The sequence below is a fragment of the Ceraceosorus guamensis genome, assembly GCF_003144195.1.
Source record: "Ceraceosorus guamensis strain MCA 4658 unplaced genomic scaffold IE81scaffold_105, whole genome shotgun sequence".
In the NCBI taxonomy this organism is placed as follows: Eukaryota; Fungi; Basidiomycota; class Exobasidiomycetes; order Ceraceosorales; family Ceraceosoraceae; genus Ceraceosorus; species Ceraceosorus guamensis.
Window position 1 is genome coordinate 24,453 of NW_020290100.1, and position 25,810 is coordinate 50,262.

Genomic DNA, 25,810 nt, shown 5'->3' on the forward strand with positions numbered 1-25,810 from the left:
GCGACGCGAACACTTTCAAATCGCTTCTCACTCTCCAGCGCCATTTGGCCGAGCCCGAGTCACCGCGGGCAAGTTGCAATTTATCGCAGGGAGCCAAAGGGATTTTTTCCTTCGTCGCGCAATTGCATACTCTCACGTGGTTCTGGCACGAACTTGCACTTTGATATCGAGATGAGCCTTGCCGGTGTCTGATGATCGCTTGAAGAGAGTCGTCGAGGCTATGGCTTAGCTCTGCCGAGCACGCGAGGAGCATGAGCTTCTCAAGTTCACATTCTGCCATTCTCGACTGGGTTCTGCTGTGGTGTACATGCGCCATAGCCCCGTACTCTACAACCTCCTCCCCGCCCTTTCCGATTCTAGGCCCCAACCTCGACTTGCTGCATGACCGAGTCGCGCATCTCAGCGCAGTCTTGCAGCTCGCGAGCAGGTAAGCGGGTGGAGCTGACGCTCTGGCGGGAGGCAAGTGTCGAGTACTTTGCGCCCTTCTACATCATGCTCCCCACTTGCCCCATTCGGCTGTGCGCCGATGCAGACCTAGCAATCCTAGACGACCAAGTACAAGGCCATGATGATGCATGCCAACGATACATAAGGGCTCAACCTTTCGCCTAACGAATCGATGAACAAGGGTCGAGTGGAGGGAAAGAGTGTAGGATGAGCCAAGTGCGAAAGTGAGAGAGAGAGAGAGAGAGCGTGCGCGCTCTCCCGGTTCGTGGGGGTGGTGTTGGTACGCACCTATCCTGGCTGCTTTGAAGAACAAGCCGAAAAAGCTGCATCGGAGGGAAGCGGGAAAGGATATTAGCAAAATCCATCATGGGACAGAAGTGCAAACACCTCCAATGGGAGATTTGCTTTCGAAACGGGCAACTTCTTTGCGCGATGCTCGAAACACTCTGCCGCTTGAGCCAATTCGGGCGAAACTGTGAGCCTTGCAGAGGCCCCAGGCTTCATGACGAACCGATGTGGCATGAGCACCAAACCTGGGCGTTCGTGCTAGCTGATGGCCCATGCGCACCTCATTGGCTTCGCAACCCGACATATCCGCCCGCCCTGCCCCCCCCCCCCCCCCCCCCCCCCCCCCCCCCCCCCCCCCCCCCCTCCCCCCCCCCCCCCCCCCCCCCCCCCCCCCCCCTCCTTCCCCTCCCTCGCAGCAGAACAGAGGAATATCGGGCAAGTTCATCGCTCACCCTTCCTTGTTCCTATCTATCAATCCAGGGGCCGTCGCTCGAACGTATGTGCACGTGCATATCATGAGCACGATGACGAGCAACAAGCTCTGAAAGTTGAAGAGAGCCGACATGATGTCCGCCCCCAGCCCCAGCCCGGCTTTTCTCTCTTGCCCCTGATTGTTTTTGGCCCCCGCGCGCCCTTTTGAAGAAGTCGCCTCGCCCTTTTGTCTTGAAGCACGAGCACGGGAGGGGGAATGGATGGCGTGTGCGTGTGTGCGGAGGAGGGGGTATATGCTCTCGAGGCAGACAGACGAGTGTGCTGTGCTGCTATTCTCCCCCTTCCGTCTTACAAGTCTGGATGGCCGGCGATTTGGGCCCCCTCAGAGGTTCGAGAGGCGTGATGATGCGTCTACTAGGAGCAAGCCAGGTCGTTTGAAGATCTTCGCTTCGCTTTTCCCCACCGGCCCGGCCAAAAGCTGTTTTCCCCAACCCCTCCAAGCTAGCCTTTGGCGGGCAAAAAGAAAGATGGCACGCGCGGGGCGATGCGGATGAGAATGGATTGCAGGTCTGGAAGAGGCCTGATGTCAAAAGATTTGCGCAAACAGGGGAATGATATTTACGCTTGTGGCGCTGCTGGTTGGGGGCCAAGGGTGCCACAAGTATGATGAGTGTGAAGACGTGCAAGTGTTGAGGTTTCGAAAAGGGGGCAGCGGACGTGGAAATTTCCTGAAGAAAATTGTCAAGTCGGAAAAGGTGGAAGAGTTGCGAGCCCGTCAAAGTTGAACGCAGCAGGGTCAACGTGTCAGTTCGTGTGTGGGAGTCACCAATTTGAGTGTCATGGCAGGTGAACGCTGACATGCCCACTCGTGACTCGTCTTCACCGTGGATCAGCGACGTGCGCGGGCGCGATCGAAATGCTCGACTTGGCTCGCTGGCTGGCTGGCTGGTACATTCACACTGTGACTCGCATTGTACCCCATGCATGCATACACGCCCATGCTGCACACTCATCACACAATCACGAGTCACGAGTCAAGACTTGCGCAAGTCACGAGTCGACTGACTGACTGCATGACTGCCTGCCTCCGCTCGCTCGCTCGCGCACGGACTTGGCGGCGGCGGGCGGGGGGTGTGCGTGCGCGTACGGGTTGAACGCGCTAGCGCAAACATTCACATTTTCAAAATTGACTCACAATTGACGATTGACGATTCTTGATTGACGATTCAGACTTCCGCATTCGCCCAAAAGATTCGTTCAGATCGAGGGAATTGGGAAATCGCGCAAAGTGGTTGCTCCCTCTCTCTCTTCCAGTCTCTCTCTCTCTCTCTGTGCACCCACATTCCTTTTCCCAGTCCCGCACTCGAGACTCGCCCACCTTCATCCACGCACACCCTTTCCAACATCACCCGCATCCACATCCCCCCTCCCTCTTTCCCCCCCTTATCGAAGCCAGAACGTGTTGCAAAGAATCTTTTGACCTGCTGTCCATCTCCAGGGAGCTCATCGCCATCAAAGGACTTTGCAGTCGAGCTTACAACGCCAAGAAAGCGTCCAAAATGTGGGAATTGGCGGTGACGAGGAAGATGGGGCATTGAGATGAGTTTGTTGTGTAGCGTCGTCGTATGATAAGAAGAGCAAGTCTCGAGTAGGTTAGGTGACTCTGCGGAGGGGAAACAATAAAGAGACCCAAAAAAAGGCAGACTTTCTTTTTCTGGAATGACGGGAGGGGCGGGAGGGGGTGGAGAGGTGTTTCGGAAGGGGGGAAAACAAGCTCGGCAACGGTTCAGACAGAGCATCATATCATCCCCCATCGCATCCGCATCCGCGCCCGCCATCGTCGTTCAGAAAGCTGGACCATTGGTGCCTCCTGCAGGCAGACAATGTTCCGAATCCGCAGCAGGATTGCCCCACCTAAAACCGTGCGATGACGCATCGTCAGAGAAGGGCGCAAAGAAAGGGGGAGGGGGAAATAAAACAGTGCGAGTGCGTCGAGGGGGCGGGGAAAAAGTCGACAAGATGATCAGCAGGTTTCTTGTTGCGCTTGCTATTCTTCCCTCCCAACACTCACCACCTAGGCATCGGCACCACCTTGAGAATGGTGACGGACATGAAGAAGAGCACGAGGGCATTGATGGATGCTGCAAGTGGAATGAGGGGTGCGAAAAAGGTCAGGCGCGCGCACTGTGCAAGTCACTTTCATCATGCAAGATCGAAATTCGGCTCGATGAACACGACGCTCACTGCCAGCATCCAGAGCAGCGCTAAGGACGTAATTGCGCTTCGCAAAGAATTTAGGATGATGTTTGCGCATCCAATACTGCGAAAAGATGGCCGCTATAAAGCCGCTCGAAATGATCTGTGCAGAAGGGGTGGGGGGGGAAAAAGAAGAAAAGGGCGTAAACTTTTATTGAAAGAGACTTTTTTCTTTGTTTCTTTTCTGCTTCATCCAGGCGTGATTTCGGCTCGCTCACATTGGTGGGCACCTGAGGCGGCAGACCCGCGCCATGAAGCAGCACGGGAAAGTTGATCTGCTGCCACCATTTCCTTGGGAAGCGCTTGTTGAGCAGCCAAGGAAGGACGGGCAAGAGGAAACCTATGAGAAAGCCAAAGTAGAGCTTGATGTAGTTGCCCACGAAGAAGCGAGCTGGTGCAATGGCGCCCCAGATGATGGATGCGCTGTAGAAGATGTGCACTTTTCTACCATCCCATTGACCTGTCGGATCCACTTTTTCTCCAGTGAGAAAGACCCGATAGCCTGCATCTGGACTGAGGATCAAGCGCACGACGGCCTGAATCAAGGGCAATAGTATGGGGGTACATCTCAACACTTGTGAGATGCGTCGCTGTTTGGAAACGTACTCACTAGATTGACGCAGCAACCAATGACAGTTCCAATCGTCTGCGCGACAAACATGTGTCTAGGGGGAATCTCTGCCATTCACACGACGAGCGGGGATGAGCTTGATGCTGTGCACCCTTTCTAGAGCGGCCGCTCGTACTCACTCATGTAATGCGCCTGCCGCGAGCGCCGATGAACCTTGTCAGCTAAGTTGGCTTCCGCGAGTCAAACGTGAGACACGACCACTCACAAGCTTGAGGTCCGTTGTCAAGTCCAGAGCCTGCGACATGGCCATGTATCCATAGCATTTGAAAGCGACATTTCCCACTGGTCTTCCGGGCCAAAGCAATCCAGCGACGAATTCGGTGACGACGTTGAGACCAATGACGGTGTCCGACACTGCTTTGATCAGACCCACAGGCACCAAAAAGATCAGCGCGATAGAGACGGCTAATAGCAGACCCGTGACCTGCCGACGTGGGTTCTCGTCAGCATGGCCTATGTCAGCGCGCGCGGGCATATCTGCCTGGGAACCGACTGACAGTGATCTGAAGGGGCGAGGTCGCTACGAGCAGAATGGCAGTCGACAAACTGATTGCCAAGGTAGCAACGTACCAGCTAGGGCGAAGAAGCACTCGAGGTGATCAGTAACTTGACCATGGTCCGCCGCGACGATGCTCCTTCCGCACCTCTTGGGGACTGGTTGGTACGCCTTCATCAGGCGATTGTGGATATCTTCCCCCGGCGGAGCAAAGATGGCTTTCATAATGTCCTTTCGATGCCAGAGCACCACATGCGTGATCATGGAGGTGAGCGTCGCAAAGGAGATACCGTACGAGCTGTTGCACGCGAAGTAGCAGGTGAGCAGACGGCCCACTGTCTAGCCCTGAGAAGCGTGCACTCACAGGGCAAACTGATCAGACAGGGCAAGATGGACAACGAAGCCTTAGCCAGTGATCATCACCTGCACGACTCTCTCTCTCTCTCTCTCGCACCCCCCAAACTCACCCATGGCGTGAGCAGCAAAGGCGAGTTTTGTTTCCACTTTGTAGGGTCGAGCATATTCTTGCTATCCAGCACGCTCGACACGTTGAACTTTTTGTAGTCCCCTCCATACAATCCCGCCCCGAGCGGCGCGTCGAATTTTTGCGCGTCCCAAAAGCCATGTTCGCCGACGAAAAAGTACAAGCATGGCATGACTACGAACATGGCTCCCATGATGCCGGCATAGTAATTGAGCGCAGCCCAGAGCGGCGTGTAGAGAGGTCCGGCAGCACCAATGGCGGTCCAATCGAGGGAGAAGTTGAGCAGTCCGAACCCTTTCATGCCAGAGCCCAGGATACGCATCGAGCGCGACTCGTTGTTGAACAGACAGAGCAGCGACACCGAAGTGAGGGTAGGCATGATGAGGGCTGGAATAAATTGATAGATAAAGACTAGAAGGTGCACGTGAAAGGCCTTTCGAGTGTCAGCTAAAGTTCGTTGGAGTCAGCAAGCCATGCTGAACTCACTAGCAACGAATGCAAAGGCAAAGAACCGAAGACGGGGCTTGGTGTCCGCACTGTGCGCGCCATGTAGCGTGTTGAACATCGTTGTGGTCACCAGAGTCCCTGGAAACACCATAGCGACGGGCTTGACCAGGATGGAATGCACCAGACCGGCAAAGCCAAAGCCTAAGGTTTGGGTCGTCAACAGCAGAGCCAGACTGGCCGGGATGCTCATCTCGGTGTGATAGAATAGATCCTGAATGTTGAGAATATCTGCTGCGTAGGCCGACGAGGCACCTGAACTCGACACCACAGTGACCAGCAGATGCTCCTTGATGGAAAAGTCACCAGGATTGAGAGCGACGTAGCCTATGAGCGGGATCCAAATGTCCCTTTTTGGCGTCACTCGTGCGAGCCAGCGTCCTAGGGGCAAGGACACCAAGATGACCATGTAGGAGCTGAAGCTGGGCGAATTGGACTTGTAGAAAAATGTCTGTGGTGGTATAAGGGGCGAGTGAGTGATTGTTCAAGCGACTTGGGCAGCTCCAAAGCCGATGGCCACTGTATACAAGCCCCTTCGCTACGGGCCTCCCACTCTGTGTGCAGCGCGCCAGTCTACACGCTTGCGCTACGAGAGGGCAAGGAACGCTGAAAAGCCAGGCAATGCGCGATTGGCGAGGCAGTGTGCTACCTGCACAGCGCCATGGATGCCCTCGAGTCTCTGCATGTCAAAACATATCCAAGCCACACCGACTCACCTGAGCCACTGCAGCTCCAGCAGTCGCAAAGATGCTGCCCATGATCACACCTCGCAGCGTGAGCGCGGTCATGGTGGGGTCGTCTGTTTCGGGTACGGCCCTCCTGACCAGACTGATAGGATCGTCCGAATCTCGCGACGCCATACTCTCCCTCTCCCTCTCCCTTCCCCTCGCTCTAGCTCTCTGCCTAGCAGCTCGCGTTTGCGGATCCCTCAATAGGGCTTCCTCATCGCCCGCATCCGCATCCGAATCCAGATCATCATCATCCTCCGACTCGGACTCCTTTTGGTATGCCTCCTTGTCCAAATCACTGCCGCCTAGTGTCCCATCTTCAAACGCCTTGTCCCTCGCGCTTCGCATCGGCGTCAGCTCTACGTCCGAGTACGATGCGCTCCCACCTTGTCGACCTCCTCCTCCTCCTCCTCCGCTCCTCTGCGCGCCAACGCCGCTGCTGCTGCTGCGGGACATGGTTTCCATGGAAGGGTCTCGCCTACGCAAGGGAGAGTACGGCACCGCGCTGGATGGAGGCATGTGGTTTGGTGTGGTGTGGCGGGTTATGGCGAGATGTGCTTGATGGGAGATGTAGCTGAGAGTAGCTGCTCCTTCCTCGTCCCCCCGGCGGGCAGATGACCGATGGTCAGAAGCGAGGGCCGCTAAAGCCTTGCCAATCAGCGATGCCAGCAGCAACACAAGGGCGCTTGTGACGCGTGGTTACAATCCAAATCGAAAATCGTGGGTTGAATTTCGGTGCGGAGGGTTGAAGCTGATTCTGATTATTGTCTGACCGACTTGCTTTCATGTGGGTCCCCAACAACACCTGCTTAGCTCGAATTGGCTGGCTTGCTCAAGCAGGTCGCGGTACCGTCGTTGGGACTCGTGATTGCAATATGGAGCAGACAAGACACAGCACAGCAGTCTGATGAAGTCGTCAGGCAGTAGCGGTGGCAGCGTGTGCTGGCGCTACGAGAGGCTTTTTTCTTTGAGGCGCTAAAGAGGGAGAGCAAGGTATATGCGCCGTGACAACCGTGGAGGTGTTGTTGCCAATCGTGATTGGAGCAAAATGGCACGCAGCGAAGGGGGGATGTGGTGTTTGATGGTCGTCCGTCGCACCTCGAACAAAGCGAGAGCGTGCGTGATGACCGTGAGGACACCCCTGGGAAGCTGTCGCTCAGCGAGTCGAGGTGGTGAGGCAGGCAGGCAGATAGGCACGACTAAGGACCGACGAGGTGCTGTGCATGGGCCATGCAGCTGCTGCTGCCGCCAATCTCGTGAATTCAGAAGGTGCGCTAATCACAATTCCTGCAATCGCGGTCATGCAGCGGTGGGCGGCGGCGCAGCAGCGTATAGCTACGCCAGCATGCGCGAAATGCGCGTGGGCGTATGTAAGCGCATCTTTGACACAATTCAGCCATGCTGCAACGCATGATCAATCTCGGACGAGACTCGTGACTCTTCGCGATCAGCAGACCCATTCTACGCCGTCACGTGGAATGTAGGATTGTGCCCTTTTCTTTTTTTCCCTACAGCAACCCATGTGCAATCGTGAGTCGTCATCTTGCTCCGCGTATACGCAACTCGCAAGCATATGCATGCTTCTCACTCGCATGCTGATTTTACCCTCTACATTCATAGCAAGCTCGTTCAATGCTCATCAACAAGCAGGTACAGATACGGGTATACGAACAGCAGTGGCCAATCCGCCCAAAGAAGTTTCCTTGAATTCGCTCCTCATCCCCTGCGCCGTGGATCTCATAGCAGCCAAAGCTTCGTCCAAGCTGACCGCATGTCCACTCTCGCTAGTCTCTGATAACGCCAGCTGAGCGCTCACCACTGCCTTGGCAGCGCCCAAAGCGTTGCGCTCGATGCACGGTACTTGAACCAGACCTAGCGGCGGATCACACGACAAGCCGATAGAATGTTCCTGTCGACAAAGGATTCATGACGATCAGCCCATCTATTACGCTTCGCGAGCCCAGGTTGTGCTGGGGAGTTGGGGCTTGTAGCTGCTGCTCCCTCGACCATCACTCACAATACCAATCTCTGCCGCTTGCTCGATGGTCGCTGGACTGCCACCCATACAAGCAGCAAAAGCAGCAGCAGCCATAGCGGTGCTAGATCCCACCTCTGCCATGCATCCACCCTCCGCAGCGCTTATGGTAGCGCCACGTTTGAACAACATTCCGATAGCTCCTGCAGTGAGCAGAAAGGTGAGCACGTCCCTCTCCTCATCTTCAGAGTAGAATTCCAGCGTATACTTGAGCACGGCGGGTATGACGCCTGCTGCTCCCATGGTGGGCGCCACAACCACCCGACCGCCAGATGCGTTGACCTCGTTGACTGCAATCGCATAACAGCTCAGGAAATCCGTTCCCGGCAGCGAGAGACGTCGAGGCGGTGTTGGCAAGAGAGGATGATCCATCCTACCGACCACACGAGGTGGACCGGAAGAGCGTGCGCGGCGCCGCAGATTGCCGCTGCCGCTGCCTACGACGGAGCGTTCTGAGAGAGCTGGAAGATTGCTTGGCCGAGCAGCGTCTGATTCTCCTCCGCCTTCGACTGATGCTCTCTCGTCCGAAGGGGACACACCTTTTAGCTTCGACGCCCCCACAGCACCGTTCGACCCCGCAAAAAAGCCCCGCGTCAATCGAGCGTACAATGCGGGCGCTCGCCTGCGCAGCCTTAAGGCTCCGGGAAGAGTCTCTTCGCTGGAATGCACGCCTTCGTAGATGCAAGTGTCCATCGTGTCCCAAATGTGCCTAGAGGTGCAGGAGAGTGCGGGGTTGTCGATTGGGTCGGTATCGATCTAGTCAGTCTATCAAAGCGCTCATTTCAACACCCGCAGCCTGGCCGCATTCCGATTGAGCGAAAGAGACTCACAAGAGCTTCTCTCGGAGCTGATCCGGTGAGTATCCAAGAGACACTTCATTCTCCCATACGATCTGCGCAATCGTCATGTTGTGTTTTCGTGTCAGGGCGAGCAGGCTAGCAGCGTCCCAGAATACGTAGGGCACCGTCGGCGTGCCATTCGCCTCGCCCACAGCATCTTTTGGAGGTTCGCTGACGCTGCAATCCTCCTCTTTCACTCGAGCTACGGACTGGGACGAAGTCGGTAGCTTCAGCGACGATTCTTCCGAGTCTGAGGACCCCTCGCGATGAGCTTCTGCGCCGAGCCTTCGTGCCGCTTCTGCTTTTCGTCTGTCGATGCCCTTGTAGAACAGATTTTCTGCAAGATCGACAGGGTGCGATGCGGGCGCAGCTGACGGGACAGGCGAGAGAGTTTGCTGATCTGCACTTTGCAGAGCAGCATTCCCCGATGATGCTTCGTGGGATGTTGTCACATTTGCGCTCTTGGAAGAAGGAGCGACGCTCATCGCTCCATTGATGACGAAGCCCCCTCCTACAGAAGCGAAATCATTCGTGGCGAGCATATCTCCAGCTTCATCAAACACTGTCAATCTGAGTCCATTGGAATGCATGGGCAAAACTTCGCCCCACATCCACTTGAGATCGGTCTTGTAGTCGAAAGCGATGGTCTGACCAGCAGCATCAGAGCGCGCTTCATCCGTCATCTTCGCTGCTGCTCGCTGCTTTGAGCTGGCCAGATGCTGTCCGATGCACAATTGCTTGTGATCCAGAATCTCTTGATACCTTTTGGGTGCCCAGGCAGTGTCCACAGTCTCTGCGTCGACACCTTCGATGCCGAGCAGCAAAGCTCTGGGCGTATAATGCCCTTCGCCAGTCGCTGCCAAACTTCCATACAGGTGTATTTGAAGCCTGTGAACGCGCTCGAGCAGCCCGGCACTTTGCAGCTCGGTGGCAAAGATGGCTCCTGCTCGCATAGGTCCTAGCGTGTGGGAGGAGGATGGCCCGATACCGATGGAAAATAGATCAAAGACGGAAATGACTGCATGCTCCGTCGGCGTGCCTGCCGTCATTTTGAACTGACTAGCACCCGGTACCGAACTTGAGGATGCGGATGCGGATGCGGCACTCGTATCGCTGCCTACCTCCGCAGCTATGGCGCTTTCGCCTTGCCCATCCATCCCAACCCCTCGCTCCTTTTTCAGCCGTTCTGCGCGCTCTCTATCTTGCCGAAAATGAGCGTCGGAGTATGAATGCGTGTCTTTAGCATCGAGCGAGACGCTGCTGCTCGTGTGCAACTCTCGACGTCGACGACCGTGCTCCTCATGGTCGTTCGCGCGAATGCGCGGCTTTGGTGCGAAGCGTGTCGAGATGTGAAGTTGCTGCGATGGTCTGGGTGACGGTTGCGCAAAGACGAAGAGCCTTCTCCTTAGATCACGCGGCATGCTGACGTTGATGCCGCCCAGTGTGAGCGCAGGTCTCATCGTGTGAGTGTGATCAAATGTTGAGCAGGAGTCCAGAGTGTGGATGTTGATCTTGAATGTTGATGTCAACCTTTGACTTGGCCCGACAACGCAAATGGACCTCCAAATCAAATGCTGACACTCTGTGACTGTGACTGACTGTCCTTCAACAAGGCTTCTGCTTCTTCCAAATCATGATGGCGGATGTAAGTCTGATGAATGGCGTGTAGACCCGTCCACTCTGCAACCCCCTTATCATGCCCACCCCTCGGGTCTTTGTGACGAACGCGGGCGCGACTATACTCAGCCTTGCAAGTTCTACACACAATGCGCCCATCGCCGCAGTCTCAAGATCCCCTCAAATGTAAGGTATCTCTATAGGAGCGCAGGCAGCCGCCGCCCCCACCGACATCACCTAGTCGTGAGCATGAGTCTGCTGATAAGGTCAGGCATATCAGGCCGCACCCACAACAATCGTGAATATCACTCACTATAATCGTGAATCGTGACTTGATGCGCCCGCCCCCCCTTCGCTGCGTCCTCGCGCGTGCCTTGCTGCTGATGCATGGCGTTCTCCTGGGCAGGCAGCTGCCACCTCGATCGTGATTGGCTGACATTTCCACGCGCGTCTTGAGTTTGAGTCCTCGGCACATCGCTGATTCGCGCGCGGCGCGTCGAGATTGAATCTATACATATAGGCGCTTTCAATTAAGCTGCAAAACGCGGCGGGCGATGGGACAGGAGGCCGCGGCTAAGTGTCCGGAGTCAGATGTAGACGCGTAGAATGCTCTCGACTGTAGCTGAGATCTGAGGACATCACACGCAAGCCAATTCCTGGACAGCAGTCATGAGTGAGTCGTGGATTTGTCTGAGAGGGAATCAAAATCTTCCACGAATGCTGATATATAATCACAATAAATAATGACCAAATGTAAATCACGAATGGGCGAACATCATCTCATCTCGGTCCAAGTTGGCGGTGAGGGGTCATCTCGCTATGCCCACCTCAAGTCTTGCACGTGGACGGAGCGCTGATGGTCACCTTGTCACTATACAGGGCTTGATAATTCCAAGGAGTGGCGCGATGGGTCATGTCATCGCACAGGTGAGTTGAGCAAATCAAGAATCTTGAATGGTCGCGAGAAGAGATGTTGTTTTTGCTTTTCTGCACAGGACTTCAAAACCTTCGATTGATATTCGAAGATGAAGGTCCTTCAGCTTTCAATCCACTTCGACGTGTGCTTCTAATCTGCATGCGCAATTCGTGATCTTGCTTGTTGATTAGAAGAGGGAGAGAGAGAGCTTGGGCCACTTTACCCGTGATCGGGCAAATCAGGCCGTGAGCAAGCCAGCCAGCCAGCAGGCAAGCAAGCAAGCAAGCAAGCAAGCAAGCAAGCAAGCAAGCAAGCAAGCAAGCAAGCAAGCAAGCAAGCAAGACAGATGAAGCACGCCGTGCCATGACCGCACGAGTCACGTGGAGTCACGGAGTGTGGTGATGTGCTGTGCGTGGAGGACAGTCAGAAGAGTCTTGAATTTTACTGATGAGAGGAGACGCGCTTCTGCTTACTTGCTCTACTGGACCATGCCAGCGGCGTGAGTTGTGAGTGGAGAAGCCGGAAAGCATGCACGACAGCACGACACGATTCGGATTCATGAAGCAATCAAGCTCAAGCAGCAGCATGTGTCGGCGGAGATTCGAGCTAAGCAAGACAGGGGTCCACCGTGCGTGCGTTGCGTGCGTGCGTGCGCGCTTGCTATATGCCTGCTGTACGTGTAGCACGGATGAGCTTTATGCTGCTCGCACCCGCACCCGCACCCAGCACCCGCACCCAGCACCCGCACCCTCACCCGCACCAACTCATCAAACACGAGCTCGCTCCATCACCGTACAACCTTGGGTAGAGCAGGCGGCTGGCCATGCTGCTCTCTGCTGATGCCGCCGAAGGGTCACAGCAGTCACTCGGTCACGAGTCACGAGTGTTGCGTGATGTTGAGAGTCAGAGTCAGAGTGCATGCATGCGCACCACCCTCGCCTGCCTGGCCTGGCCTGCATGCATGCATGCGCATGGACTACCTCCTGAGCCCCCGTGTGCTCTGCCTGCTGCTGTGATGTGCGTCACGTCGGTGCTTTGCAGTCAAAGTCGTTGTGTTGTGGGCGGCCACACGTTGCGGAGAGTCGTGCGTGTGAGGTCTGATGAGATGTAGCACTCGTCGTGACGCTTGGCCGTCGCGAGGATGTGGTTCTTGATTCCGAGAAACACCCTTTCGACTCACTCACCCACACTCACCACGCGCACCCATCGTGATGTAATAGCTGCAATCATCGGTCACCTTTCATCGCATCGCATATCGCTTCGCTTCGCATCGCAGCTAGCATCAACCTCGACATCTGTCCAACTCGACCTCACCTTCGTCCATACGGCTTCAGCACCTGCTCAGAGTCGATTCGCGGCTCGAATCTCGTGCAAGCTTCCCTCCTGTCTCATGCAAGGCTTGCCCCTCTGCAAATCGACGTCAGCGCATTGTCATTATTCGAGACAGAGACAGGGCTACCTTCTGGCGTGTCGGCCCGGCGCGCAACAACAAGAGCGGTGAGTGCTGTGCTGTGCTTTCAACACCCGGCGCATGTCTGGGCTGTGCAGCAATGTCGAAGGATCATAAAGGTCGTCAGCGCTGATCTTCATCCATCCGACACCTCCAGCTTATACTTGCCTCTCTCGGGATCTCTCCCAGCCAAACGACTACCACCACGACCACACGATCTTGACGACGATCATCTACGCGCAGTGCGACTTTCATCGCGATTGCCATGACAGCACGTCCAGCAGCACGACCGCTGCCTCACCCTCCCGCAGGGGGAGGCGGGGGCGCCTATCATTCATCCAACGATGCAGTCTGGTATGAGCACGAGGAGAGGATGCGACCATCCTACATCTCACCGCAACCAGGACTGCAAGCGTACGGAGGAGGAGGAGGAGGCATTGGACTTCCCAACTCACCACCAAGGAGCCCATCTGCTTGGTACAATCAACAATCGCCCTACATGAGATCGCAGCAGGCAAACCAATTCGCGCAAGGGCAATCTGGCGGCCAAGCGTATCCCTTTCCATCTGCATCCGCCTCTGCTTCCACATCTCGTCCATCTGGGCCGACCTACTCGAACAACCTTCCAGCTGGCGCGCAACCCTCGTATGCCTTCAATCAGCAGCAGGTACATCAGCAGTACGCCCCAGAGAAGAGGTTTGGCACCGCGAGCAAGAACAAGCACAGCAGCATGCAGCCATTCCCGACGAACAGGCTCCCAAATCCCTATGATGCTGGATTTGGACAAGCAGACGCCTTTGAGAACTCAAATAGAGGGGGCAGTGCATTCATGGTGAGCAGGACGTGGGCCAGTACCGTCGTCGGCATCCACAGCACTGCTCGGCACGCGAGTAATTTTGCTTGCTAACCCTACGTGATGGACGCGTGACTTGACAGCACAAGGGCTTCTTTGACATTCTCTCTTTGGTCAACAATTCCCCCGCGCCTGGAGGTGCGCCCTCACGATTGGGTAGTGGACCAGGAGCGCCTGGAAGCCCGTCGCGCATCAAGGCAACCCTGTCGCGCGCAACCGGTGGACTGCGCAAGATGTCTGGTAAAGCTGGCGATGGGGGCGCGGCTGCGGCAGCCTCGGCTGCGCAAAATTCTGGCCCCTACTCATCGTCCGACGATCCTTTTCTCGGCGGTGGAGGAGCAGGACTGCGCCCGCCTCCAGCTCCAAGCTCGGGAGCAGCTCGAAGCGCATCTCCCGATGTATTCATGCGCGGAGCATCTCCGCTCTCTGCCTTTCCATCCACTACGAGTGCTGCTCTCTCACCGGGCGCGTACGACGCTCCAGGCACACCAGCTGCAAGAGCGCAGAAGAAGCGCATCAGCGTGGACATGATTGGAGCGCCAAAAGCTGGCACCTTTGTGCATGCGGCCCACGCGAGCGATGCGGAGCAAGCAGAGGAAATCTTGCGCAGATGGGGTCGGGATGGGATGGGCAAGATTGCGGGTGAGTTGGGAGAAAGCTTGGGCGAAGCAGGTCGCACATTGACCCTCTGACGCGTTGCGCTCTGCACCCTCAGACCCAGCTTGGTTCGAGCCCATCAAAAATGCCATGCGCCAACAAGCGATCCGAAACCAAGCTGAAGCGATCGCGCAAGTCCAGGCCGCGTTGCACCAAGAGTCGGTCATTCGAGATCAACCAAGGCAGTTGCACATCGTCAATGGCACAGCCAGCAACGCTTCCTCCGCCCTCACTACCACCACGGCCACAGCTGGTCACAGCTATGGCAGCGCGACTAGCCCCGGTCTTGCGGATCAGCCGACATCCGGGGTGACGGGCACAGCGCGCGGACCATTTGCTGGCATCGCCGAGGAGCTTCGAGGCTCGGACGGCGAGGCTAGACCGGCGCCCTATCCGGATCAAGTCATCGCGCAGCCCAGGTCGTCTGCTCCACCTTCACCTCAAGCACGCCGAGCAACCACGCCCGCATCTCCTTCTCCAACCGTGCGCCCCACTCCCCCGCCTCTGCCAAGAACCAATACGGGAGGAACCATGTTCGTAGCTTCGCCCGTGACGAGTGTCGATCAAGATGCGCCGGACTATCTTCAATTCCGACCTGCGCAAGCTCCAGCGGGTCTACAGCCTCCCAAGGCCATCGATGGACTGCCAGGATCTGGAGGTCGGGGCGCTATTGGCGCTCTGTTCGAGACGCGCCCCACGTCTATGGTTGTGCGAGAGATCGACGGCATTCCGGCCGCTAACAGTCCCGCTAAGAACGAGCAGGACTACGAACACCAGCAGCGCAAGGCGGTGCTTGGTGATGCGCAGCTCACGGATGCTATGGCCCTACGAGCCGGCGCAGCTCTGCGACCCAGCTTGACGACCATCGAAAAGAGCGTCGCTGCGAAAATCTTCTTCGAAAATTTGTACTACGGCATCTTGAAGACGCCGCGAGCGCGCGACACGAGGCGCGCAGGCTTGGAAGCGGATTTGGCATCGCTGCGCATTCCAGAGTCCAGCAAGGACCTGATCCGCGCAAAGTGGCTGGCCAACGAGACGGAGCACTTGCGCGATATTCGCGCACGCGTCAATGTCAACAGCTTTGCCAAACTCAAGACGATCGGTCACGGAGCTTTTGGTGTCGTCGCGCTGGTGCGCGAAAGAGGTACGGGCGAGCTGTTTGCGATGAAGCAATTACGCAAAGCCGATATGCTGCGCAAAGGCCAAGAAGGTCACGTGAGGGCTGAACGCGACCTCATGACGAGTGCCAGTGGCGGCGCGAACGCCAAGTGGATCGTCAAGCTGGTGTACAGCTTTCAAGACGTTGATCATCTGTACTTGATCATGTGAGTAAGGTGTAGGCGTCCTTTTTGTATTCATGTCTCTCAGCATTTTGTGCTTACGATGGGACGAATAACGGACGCGCAGGGAGTTCATGGGCGGAGGCGACTTGTTGAACTTGCTCATCGAAAAGGACATCTTCCAAGAAGACTTTGCTCGATTCTACGTGGCCGAAATGATCCTTGCTATACACGAGGCGCACAAGCTGGGTTACATACACCGTGACATCAAGCCCGACAATTTCCTCTTCACCTCGAGGGGTCACATCAAGCTCGCCGACTTTGGCCTCTGTCAAAGCTTTCACTGGGCGCACGATGGCGCGTACTACGACCAACAGCGGAAGAACTTGCTGCGCAAGCACGGCATCGACCTGGACGACACCAAGAACGGCGCTGGTGCGGCGACGCGGGCTCGCGCACGCGAGGTTGCAGCTGCGAATGGAGGCGGCAACACCGGCGCAGGCAAGCGCGGACAGGCTGGAGCTGGGCTCGATGACAAGGAGCTCAACGAGGTCATGAGCGATCGCAATAATGACGGTACGCCATTGACCCACGTGCTCACGTGGAGAGACAAGCAGAAGAAAAAGATTGCTTACTCTGTCGTCGGCACCAACAACTACATGGCGCCCGAGGTGCTGCGGGGTCTGGGCTATGATCAGTCGTGCGACTGGTGGTCGCTAGGAGTCATTGTGTTCGAGATGCTGTACGGCTACCCGCCTTTCGTGTCCAAGTCGCGTCACCTGACGAGGCAAAAGATTTTGAATTGGCGACAAACGCTCAAATTTCCACCGAAGCCCAGGGTGTCGAAGGATGCTCAAGACTTTATCATGAGATTAATCTGCGAAAAGGACGATAGGCTAGGTTCGCAGTCCACCGCATCTGTCAGTCGACCCAATTCGTTGCTGCAAGGCTCTCGACAGCAGCGAAGCGGGTTTGCGGCGACGAACCATGGTGGAGCGAGCAGTGTGCCTGGACTTGCGGATGGCGTGGAGGATCTCATGTCCCACCCGTGGTTCAGAAACGTCGATTTCTCCTCCATCCATTCGCAGCGGACGCCCTTTGACCCCAAGCTGGCCCATCCTGCAGACACGCGCAACTTTGAAGAGGGCATAGAGGACGAACCGCTGGCTGCGCCCGGCGCTGCCGAAGCTGCCAAGAATGGTCAACCCGTGCCGCTCGAACAGCCGCGAGATCCGATGCTGAGAGACAAGGCAGAGGGAGATCGACTTTTGGAAATGAGAAAGCAGTTGGCTTTTGTTGGCTACACGTTCAAGAGTCCCAAACCCTTTGACGCCAAGACTCAAATCACGGAGAGCAAAGTGATCGCTGCGGAAAGAGCTTCTGCTGCTGCTGCTGCTGCTGGACACACTGGTGCGGCGCCTGGTCTACCACTCGCGTATGAGCATGCGGAGCCTACGTTGGGCGGCAGCAGACTTCGAAGCATGTCCATGTAGCCCTTCGAGTGCAGATCACTGGGGAGCCCAGACGAACCCTTTGATCGAACCTTGCGGAAGCGCTTACCCGCCCCCTCCCCCCGCACAATTCCGATCCGGACTCGGACCTGCACCCGCGTACACCCCCCCTTCTTCTCTCGTTGCCCACTCTGCGCATATTTCAAGCCAACGCAACGCAAATGGAAACCCTCGCACCCCGCCCCGGTCTTTACGTTTGCTCTGCGCATCACTGCTGCTCCATCTTCTCACGCGACGCGCCTCCTTTTCCAATCATGCCGCTCGTCTCCTCCCCTTAGGATGACCCCCAGCCTCCAAAGTCACTTTCCCCATGCTTGCTTCTTCGCTCTCCCCATCATACATTTATTGCAGTCCACGCCCTCTGAAAGAGAGAGAGAGAGAGCGCGGGCCACATTGTGCGTATGCGAAATGCAAACACGTCTGTCTGGAGCCCAGCCAGCCCCTTTACGCTTCTTGCCTTGCTTGCGAAACCACAAAGAGAAACAGTCAAGTCACGAGTTCGGAAAACGCGCGAGTCATCCACCTGTGACGTGTTTCTCATTCACCGTCGCCCCGTTTTTTTTTTTTCTCTCTTCTGCAAATTATAGTATAGCGTCATGTTCCTCAGCGGAGGTGGTGGGAAACCCTTTAAAGTCGTACAATTGTGGGAGGTCCAGCATAAGAAAAAGAGGTGGAAAGGTGCGGGCGGGCGGGCGGACGCGCGGTAACGTGAATCTCGGCGAGGGAAACCCGGGAAAACGGGGGGGGAGCAGTCGAATTGGGGTTCGCAAAAGGGGGGCTGGCTGACGCGGTCGCATCCCCGAAACTTGAGCTTCGCTAGCTAGCTCGCTGTTTCCCGAAAAAAGGTGTTCGGGGGACGTCACGTCCGACGCTTCTACCCCGAGTGGGGGCAAGTCAAGTGAGGGAAAAGTTTCAAGCGGCGGAAATGTCCATGTCCAGGTCCATTGCGTGCGACTGTTGACCATCCTGCTGTGCAGCAGTCGACTGCTGCTGCGATGGGTGCTGATGTGGATGTTGATGCAAGTGAAGCTGATGCGCACCGGGCACCATTTCCAATCCGTACTGCGCATGAAGTTGATGGCCCATGCCTCCCAAATAACCTATCGGTGGAGGGGAGATGAATTGGCAAGAGGGACTGGGAGGCAGACCCAGTGCGGATCTGAGCTGAACTATCTCTGCACGAGCGTCCAATAGCGCCTTGTCCCTTCGCACCAATCTGGAAGCGATGCGGACCAGATACTCGTTCGAGTGGCGCAGCAGAGCCACCTTGCTAATGGCTCGATTGGCCAGTCTGGACGCCTCTCCATCGCACAATTCCGCAGGATCGAACCTTTCAATCTCAATGTCCTCCGCCCTACCATCCGAGCCCAGGTAGGATCCGCCAGGCGCATCATCGTCCAGCGTAATGGCGGGCAACATTCCTCTGAGCTCATCAAAGCAGTACTTCAACGAGTCTCTCCTCTTCTGCTCGGCTGCCTTGTGAGATGTCCTTCGAGAATCCAGCGCTCCTCCACCCGCGGCCTTGTGCACCATCCATTCCTCCTTTTCAGCAGCAGACAAATGCCCTGGCGCAATGTTTCTCAGCGCGCTCAAAGCGCCACCAACACCGCCATTGTTGGGCTGGGCAGCATTGCCGTTGCTGCCCGTCACGGGACTACCATCGTTGGAATCTGCTCCCTCCGCAAAAGTGACCGCTTTGGCGTCTGACACTGCAACCTTCTGCTTTGCCTTTGAACTGGAGCTCGAGCTCGCACCGCCGAGGCCATTGCCATTTCCGGTGCCGCTCTTCGGAGCGATGCCCATGATGCTGCCTGGCGTCAAGGGCTTGCTGCTGGAAGGCGCAGGAGGGGGCGGCATGCTGCTCGCACTCAGATCGATCGGACTTGGCGTGCTAGCAGCGCCTTCGCTCGGGCTGGCATCCAGCGACTTGCCAGATCCGGCCATGACGGGAGTGAAAGAGGGCAAAGCGGACGTGTTGGTGGAGGAAGGGGCAGGAGCGCTATTGCTCGAAGCTGCACTGCTGCTGATCGTCGAACGGTTCTGACTGCCCGAGCGAGATCGGGAATGACCTTCGCCAGGAGTAGCAGTCGCAGGACTAGTGAGTCCCGAGGATGCAGCAGAATCGCCCCTCGATCGACCGCTCCGCGCGGGTGCAGTGGGCTTGACGAGCGGACTGGGACGCATCTTGTTCGCGCGGGCTTCAGCCGTTGTGCTCCTGTTCTTTCTGGGCAGCGGCTTGGAGTGGCCCATGAGCGCCAATGGGCTCGCACTAGGAGGTGCACCTGTTCGCTGAGGCCCAAATGCGGGCGAAGTGCTAGCTGCATGTAGCCTCGCTGCTGCACTCGATGCCGAGGGTGGAAGCATCAAATCACTCGTGGGGATTTGTGGCCTCAGCGCAGGTGATGTGAGGGGAGAGAAAAAGTCTGCAGTCGTGGTAGCCGTAGAAGCGTTGGAGAAGACGCTCGCTGGGGTGATTGCTGGCGATTCCAGAGGTGTGAAGCTTCCATTGGTCTGCGAGTCACGCGCAAGGCTTGCATCAGCGGAGAAGCGATGGGAACAAATCCACTCGGCCTCTACTCACAAAGGGCATGTGTGCTTGCGACGACGAATTGAAAGCACCCGAATTCATGGGCGTCAGCAGGCCATACTGCGCCATCGCCGAGCTCGTAGCTGCACCAGACGAGCTCATGCCACCATTTTGAGCCAGTGGCTGTCCTGTCATGAAAGGATTGCCGATCTGCGAGTGAGGCGAAGTCGAGCTAAAGGGCGAGACGAAGGGGCTCTGAGCATTCGACTGTGTGGGCGTGATACCTTGCGAAGCTTGAGCTGCCATGGCCAGCAGGTGCTGCTGTTGCTGTTGCTGCAGCTGCTGCAAGGCGAATGCATTTGTATTGACCGAAAGTCCACCATTTTGCTGCTGCGGCTGGTTGCCCCTCTGCTGCTGGTTGTCTCCACCACGACCCTCAGTCTGACGTTGCAAAGCCTCCAAATGCTGTCTCAGCACGGCGGTCTGCAGATTCTGAAGCCGCTCAGCGTGCTCCTTCTCGGCCAGTATGCGCTGAAGATCGCTTATGCTTAGTTGGCGATCCTGCGGTTGGCTTTGAGAGCGGGCATCGAGGTGCGAGAGGTGGTTGGAATTCAAGCCGAGCAACTGCGCAGCACTGTTGCCCTCCGTCCCGTTCATGCTGAGAAGGAGATTGGCTAGGGGCGAACCAGCTGCGGTAGAACTGCTGGCCGTACCTCCAGCCAAGTTGGCCGCACTGACGTGAGCTGATCTCGGACTTCCATGCCTGCTGCCGCTTCCACCACCACCGCCGGCTGCACCTCCTTTACCACTGCTGCTGCCAGCTGCTGGACTGGGCGCGCCAGTGATACTTCCGGGCGCAGAGTGGGTGACGCTGCCAGCAGCCGCACCATGATGATAGATGTTGAGATCATCCAGTCCCGATGGAAGGGAAAAGTCTGCGCCAAAGTCGAACGAGTCAATGTTGAAGTTTGCCATGTTGGAACCGGGTGTATGCGCAGCAGCAGCGTTGTTCGCGCTGCTGTCCCTGCTCCTGCTCGCACTTCTATCTCTGCCCGAAGACTCTCTGGTGTGAAGGCCGCTGGAGCTGCGGCCACTCGCTTCTGGCGTGCCTCGTGCAGAGGCGGAGCGACCGCCTTGAGCCGGAGTGGAGCTGCGCGATGTCTCTAGCATGGCTGCGATCGCGGTGCGTGAGCGACGAGACTGTGTTGCGCAGGAGGTCGGGTATGTTTCAGTCGAGGAAGTGGAAAAAATATCGAGTGGGGCGAAAGCAAAGAAGCCCTTCGGACTGTCGATGGTCGGCTGGGAAGAAGCAGCTGAGCGTGGTTCAAAGTCTCATCGGCTTTGTTGGTCGAAGGGCTGGTTGAGGCGCGGCACGAAGCGCGGAGAGCAGAAGAGGCGATTCTGATCGAGCTGCCGCCGACTGTGAGGGCGAGAGGAGTCTAGGAGCAGCTGCGACGAGCGGGTCAGGCAGAATTCGCGATCTGCGATGGTCAGAAGCATGGCGCGATGATAGACAATCACGAGTCTCAGACGAAACGAGAGTCACCAGTGCAGCAGCAGCAGCTGCATGTGAGAAAGCTCGCGCGGCCAGGCTAGGCCAGGCCACCAGTCAGCGTTGAGCGATCAAATTTTGCCCCGAGTCTCATCAGCAGTCTCGTCACGCGCGTGCGCGGGCGCGGCGGGTGGATCGGCAGCAGCAGCATGCAGTTTCACGCAGATGATGGAGCGAAGAGACATGCACCGCGCCGCGTGTGTACCTATACCGCGGTATGCATGGGCATCGCGCGAAATTAAGAAGCCCATCAACCGCGCGCGCGTATTCAAGATCATCGCACCAAATATGCAACCATACCGGAGGGGCAGATGTGCGCGACGATGTGAATACAAATTGAAGCCTTAACCATGCAGCAGATCGGAAGACGGGTCCTGCATGCGAGCAGAGCCTGAATTCATGCAGCAGCAGCATGCACAAATCATCCGAGCGACTTTTGGCGCGCACACAATTTGTGTGACCCAGACTCACGACTCATGACTGCAAAGCTTTCCGAGCATGCGAGAGAGAGGCGGCACTGCATGGTACCGTCTATTGTATAATATGGACGCACGACGCGGGAAACTCCATAAACAATCAAAAATCGTGAATCGAATTGTTGATTTGAATGAGAATTTGAATCTCAGTCGAGTCACGTGAAAGTTGACTCTGTGTCTTTTGACATCATTCAGGTCATTCATGTGTGGTGAAAATCACAATATCAATCCTTTTGCATTACCAAAACAATGCGCTCGGTAGCGCCAGTGGAGCAGTGGAGGAGAAGAAGCACGCCATTGATTGAACCAACTGGGCGAGGGAAAGATCAGTACACGTTGAAGCGGGCAAGAGCCAGCGCAGCATTCGCAGGCCTTTGCGCGACAAGCCTGACAAATTTGGTAGTGAGGGGAGCGTTGAATTGGATATCGGTCGGTCCGTTGGCGACGAGCGTAAAGGCATTGCTTCGAATATCCGTCCAACTCTTTCCATCCGTCGAGCTTTGCAATTTGGCGCTACCGCTAATTGGCAAAGCGTACGCGATCTTGTCCCCATTGACGCCTTTTCCAGCTTGGAAAAAGAGCTGAGCAGATCGGATGGATGTGGAAGCGTTTTCGAATTCGATGGAGAAGAATTCTTGCGTCGAGGAGGCGCTGGATGTGCTCGTCCACGCATTGTCCGAAGCTCCAAAGAAGGCGATTTCCCGTCCGCCCACTGCTTGGTACTGGTTGTAAGCCGCATCGCCTACAAAGCCCGGTCCGGCGACGCCATTGGAGCTGGTGCTGACTTTGGGCCAAGCGCTGTTGGTAGCTAGACGCAGAGACAATGGGGATCGAGAAGAGTCGAAGGTGGCAGAGCTGGTCTTGCTGGATGGCAGCGGGACGGTCAATCGACCCGCATCTGCTCTAGATCCTACACTCTTTCCATCGACCTCCACAAGCAATCCCTTGTTACCGTAATGAGCGCCATCCTCGTCCCATTGCACCGTCAAGCTGTGTCCGTGGTAAGGGATCCTCTCTGCTCGGAAATACTTTAGTCCTCCTTGACTCGATGCTGGATTCAGAGGGTTCACTTCCAACGTCGCATCCTGTCGAGGCTTGACGCCCACCAGACCGCTAAGCACCAAGTCTACAAATCCAGAATGAAAGTAATCGTGAGATCTGTCCAGGCCGACAATGTACTTGCCCGTGTCTGGGTCGTAATCCTCTTGGATGTCCGGTCGCGCAGTGTCGGGATTGTAGTGCTGGTCGACGTACTGTGACAAGAGACGCTTGTAATCGGCATTCGTGACCGCGTCCTTGTTCTTGTAGTGGTCCAGCAGATTGGCCATACCCTTCAACGCCTGCGTAGTCTGATAAGGCCATGAAGGACCGTTCCATTGACATTCGCGTTTACCCGTAGGCTGGTCGTACCTGTACTGCTTCATGTAGTACTGGTAAGCCGGCTCCACCGTTCGGATTCCGTACTTGCCGCCCAGCCTATTGGGATCGAGGATAGCCTTCCAACTGGCGGCGTACTTGGCATCATCATCCGCCACGTCAAAGGTCCAAGGTAGGAAACCCACCAGCTCTCCTGGTCCTCGAATGGGATCCCAATACTTGACGTACTGATTCGTCACTTGGAAACGATCACGGAAAGCTACCATCTTGTCGTCCCAGAGATCAGCTTGAATTCGGGTCTTGAGATCCGAAGCTCGCTTGTCGAAATCAGCTACCACATCATTCCGACCTGCAAGCTTGGCAAAGTTGGAAATGGCTCGGGCGGATGCGTACATATAAGAGTCTGGTCGCAGAGCGCGAGACAGGGAGCATCATGGTCGATGGAAGGGGGTCAGACGCCACATTGTTGCGCGATACTGAAGCAGACTACTCACTAATGCTAGGTCTAAAGGATGTGCCGCCGCCGAAGCCGTCCTTGCCGCCGCTAGCGTCGATGCTTGCGATGGTGTACTCTGTAGCATCGTACAGCGGTTCAATGTAGTACAATCCCTTGCTCGTATCGTAATGATCGTTCCAAGCATTGTACAGTCTGATCATATCGTCCAATCTGGGCAACTGAGCGTTGAAATCGCCAGTGACCAGACCGATGGCCCAAGCCGAGTCGGAAATGTGATCGGAAAAGTGCCGATCTCCACCGGTGGTGAGCATGAAGTTGATGTAGTCCTTGGCGTACGTCTTGTCCCACAACCATCGAGCTTCGTTGATGTGATGGCCCGTGGCGTCGTTGAGGGTGCCCCATGGTGCCAAGGCCCAAGAAACGTCGTTTAGGAATTCGGTAGTGACGTAGCCATGTTGAGAGCCTAGATTGCGTTGATGACTACGAAGGAGGGAGAGTCGGTAGTAGAAGATCTTGCGCGAGGCGGGCATTCAAATCGACACGAGACGGGGTTGGAATCGGCAATCAGATGCGTTTTTCTTGCACTTCATCAAGAACCACGCCTCGATCGATCGATCGCTCCCTCGCTCTCGACTCACCTCGTCCAGCTTGGCATCGCTGCTCTCGAAAAAGGGGATGCGCTCCTTGTACCATGCCGAATCGTTGCCGAAACGACGGGCGACTACCGCGTTGGTGTCGATGGCTCTCTTGTTGAGATGAGCGGTGGGCGAAGCGTGAGCATTGTGAAGGGTCAATGCCAAGAGGAGGGTGGAGAGGAGCGTCGCAAAGAGCGTCGTCGTTTTTGCTTGACGGAAGGATAACATGGTTGTGTGAGAGCAGAGAGGAATGGGAAGAGGTCGTGTGAAGAGGGTTTGGGCCCATGCATACGAGAGGGGAGGATGTGCCGACACAATATCACGATCCTCGCTCCTCTTATAAGCACGGCACTCGCAGCGAATGAGTGATCGGGAGCGATGACCCTTTGCGTAGACGGACAGACTCCTCGCGCTTGTGTAGACATGGAGCACCGGACCGCAAGGCGAAATGGATCGATTTGTGGAAAACCCCTCCGAAAGAGCAATGCTCCGATCGACCTTCTCGATCCTAGCTAGCTGCCCTGATGCGATGCAGGAGAGCTCTGGCTTGGCGCTTGAGATCGGATGCCCGAAGAGAGAAAGAGAAAAGAGAGATGTCCGAATTTGATGATTCCGCGATTTGTGATGGTATGGAAAGGAAGGGAAAGGGTGGCGAGCAGCGAGCACACACTCGTCATTGCAGCACAGCCAGCCAGTCCGTCAAGCCTGCTCATCCATCCAGATTGTGGGGTAAACGCATTCATTCATTTTCACACTGCACGATGACTCCTGACTCCGCCTCCTGACCCTCGAGTCTCCCATCTCGTGAGCAGATGCGGTGTGCTGAAGTGAAGTCGAAGCTTGCTGGACACATGCTCAGCTGCGCATGTATGCACTGACCGACCATGCATCCATCTCATCATCAGAGCGCTGCCATCGAAGAATTGTGGGCGGGGCAAGGCGCTTGCTTGACTTCTTCGAGTGTGGGGTGCTGTATGGTATGCCGTGTATGGCCGCAAGTGCGACGACCTGTTGCGCCCGCCTTGCATCGTGGGGAAGCCGATCTTGCGCGTTCGGCAATCTCCTAACCGCACACCCACAACAAGCTCGTGATCGACGCGTACGTGATGCATATATTCTGCGCTCGACGATGCGCTACGGGGGGGGAAAGTTCACCAGATTGCCGAAGTAGGTACGCGCAGCTTCATATGCTTCGAGGGTTCAGAGATCTGCGAAACGTGCACTCTTCAGACTTGGCTCTTACAACACATAGCCCTAGCCCCCCTCCCTGCCTTTGCCTTCGTCTTCACCTCCAAGCCGGCATCCGGGCTGTCATTCGCGCTAGCCACGCCCCCCCCCCCCCCCCCCCCCCCCCCCCCCCCC

The 25,810-nt window shown here is 56.4% G+C and overlaps 7 protein-coding genes across 7 annotated transcripts; 2 read left to right on the plus strand and 5 right to left on the minus strand.

Moving 5' to 3' along the window:
• Positions 1–104: 104 nt before the first annotated feature.
• IE81DRAFT_15506 (DUF1242-domain-containing protein) lies at positions 105–1,580 on the minus strand. Its single transcript, XM_025510479.1, has 3 exons — positions 1,188–1,580; positions 736–770; positions 105–608 (listed from the first exon to the last, which is right to left on the minus strand). The coding sequence occupies exons 1-3, from the start codon at positions 1,298–1,300 to the stop codon at positions 544–546; spliced, it is 213 nt and encodes a 70-aa protein (XP_025366772.1). The 5' UTR covers positions 1,301–1,580; the 3' UTR covers positions 105–543.
• Positions 1,581–2,888: 1,308 nt separating this feature from the next.
• Positions 2,889–7,013, minus strand: IE81DRAFT_15556 (putative OPT1-high-affinity glutathione transporter). The gene is made up of 13 exons (XM_025510486.1): positions 6,255–7,013; positions 5,521–5,989; positions 5,018–5,445; positions 4,915–4,922; positions 4,699–4,848; positions 4,552–4,627; positions 4,260–4,478; positions 4,174–4,186; positions 4,034–4,101; positions 3,642–3,959; positions 3,412–3,526; positions 3,239–3,308; positions 2,889–3,081 (listed from the first exon to the last, which is right to left on the minus strand). The coding sequence occupies exons 1-13, from the start codon at positions 6,783–6,785 to the stop codon at positions 3,012–3,014; spliced, it is 2,535 nt and encodes an 844-aa protein (XP_025366773.1). The 5' UTR covers positions 6,786–7,013; the 3' UTR covers positions 2,889–3,011.
• Positions 7,014–7,905: 892 nt separating this feature from the next.
• IE81DRAFT_294582 (hypothetical protein) lies at positions 7,906–10,189 on the minus strand (the record flags this gene model as incomplete). Its single annotated transcript, XM_025512060.1, has 4 exons — positions 7,906–8,175; positions 8,284–9,010; positions 9,132–9,367; positions 9,593–10,189. 4 exons carry the CDS (start codon positions 10,187–10,189, stop codon positions 7,906–7,908), a joined length of 1,830 nt encoding a protein of 609 aa, XP_025366774.1.
• Positions 10,190–13,031: 2,842 nt separating this feature from the next.
• On the plus strand, positions 13,032–14,120 carry IE81DRAFT_15641 (hypothetical protein). The gene is made up of 2 exons (XM_025510491.1): positions 13,032–13,170; positions 13,281–14,120. The coding sequence occupies exon 2, from the start codon at positions 13,389–13,391 to the stop codon at positions 14,028–14,030; it is 642 nt and encodes a 213-aa protein (XP_025366775.1). The 5' UTR covers positions 13,032–13,170; positions 13,281–13,388; the 3' UTR covers positions 14,031–14,120.
• IE81DRAFT_15642 (kinase-like protein) lies at positions 14,121–17,555 on the plus strand. The gene is made up of 3 exons (XM_025510492.1): positions 14,121–14,618; positions 14,692–15,958; positions 16,041–17,555. The coding sequence occupies exons 1-3, from the start codon at positions 14,210–14,212 to the stop codon at positions 17,404–17,406; spliced, it is 3,042 nt and encodes a 1,013-aa protein (XP_025366776.1). The 5' UTR covers positions 14,121–14,209; the 3' UTR covers positions 17,407–17,555.
• A 438-nt stretch (positions 17,556–17,993) lies between these two features.
• On the minus strand, positions 17,994–21,448 carry IE81DRAFT_326360 (hypothetical protein). The gene is made up of 2 exons (XM_025514796.1): positions 20,006–21,448; positions 17,994–19,935 (listed from the first exon to the last, which is right to left on the minus strand). Exons 1-2 carry the CDS (start codon positions 21,119–21,121, stop codon positions 18,337–18,339), a joined length of 2,715 nt encoding a protein of 904 aa, XP_025366777.1. The 5' UTR covers positions 21,122–21,448; the 3' UTR covers positions 17,994–18,336.
• Positions 21,449–22,305: 857 nt separating this feature from the next.
• Positions 22,306–25,560, minus strand: IE81DRAFT_338393 (Six-hairpin glycosidase; the record flags this gene model as incomplete). The annotated part of the gene is made up of 4 exons (XM_025515540.1): positions 22,306–23,759; positions 23,851–24,325; positions 24,452–24,559; positions 25,546–25,560. 4 exons carry the CDS (start codon positions 25,558–25,560, stop codon positions 22,306–22,308), a joined length of 2,052 nt encoding a protein of 683 aa, XP_025366778.1.
• Between the last annotated feature and the right edge of the window lie 250 nt (positions 25,561–25,810).

Bases quoted from the DNA above. Each gene is read 5' to 3' on its own strand.
- IE81DRAFT_15506 (XM_025510479.1), bottom strand. From the start codon at position 1,300: ATGTCGGCTCTCTTCAACTTTCAGAGCTTGTTGCTCGTCATCGTGCTC. The intron at 771-1,187 runs GTGAGCGATGAA...CCTCCGATGCAG, and splicing joins ATAGATAGGAACAAGGAAGG to CTTTTTCGGCTTGTTCTTCA. The intron at 609-735 runs GTGCGTACCAAC...TCGATTCGTTAG, and splicing joins CTTCAAAGCAGCCAGGATAG to GCGAAAGGTTGAGCCCTTAT.
- IE81DRAFT_15556 (XM_025510486.1), bottom strand. From the start codon at position 6,785: ATGCCTCCATCCAGCGCGGTGCCGTACTCTCCCTTGCGTAGGCGAGAC. The intron at 5,990-6,254 runs GTGAGTCGGTGT...ATACCACCACAG, and splicing joins CTGGAGCTGCAGTGGCTCAG to ACATTTTTCTACAAGTCCAA. The intron at 3,082-3,238 runs GTGAGTGTTGGG...GCACGGTTTTAG, and splicing joins GTGGTGCCGATGCCTAGGTG to GTGGGGCAATCCTGCTGCGG.
- IE81DRAFT_15641 (XM_025510491.1), top strand. From the start codon at position 13,389: ATGACAGCACGTCCAGCAGCACGACCGCTGCCTCACCCTCCCGCAGGG.
- IE81DRAFT_15642 (XM_025510492.1), top strand. From the start codon at position 14,210: ATGTCTGGTAAAGCTGGCGATGGGGGCGCGGCTGCGGCAGCCTCGGCT. The intron at 14,619-14,691 runs GTGAGTTGGGAG...CTGCACCCTCAG, and splicing joins TGGGATGGGCAAGATTGCGG to ACCCAGCTTGGTTCGAGCCC. The intron at 15,959-16,040 runs GTGAGTAAGGTG...ACGGACGCGCAG, and splicing joins GATCATCTGTACTTGATCAT to GGAGTTCATGGGCGGAGGCG.
- IE81DRAFT_326360 (XM_025514796.1), bottom strand. From the start codon at position 21,121: ATGCTAGAGACATCGCGCAGCTCCACTCCGGCTCAAGGCGGTCGCTCC. The intron at 19,936-20,005 runs GTGAGTAGAGGC...CGTGACTCGCAG, and splicing joins CGCAAGCACACATGCCCTTT to ACCAATGGAAGCTTCACACC.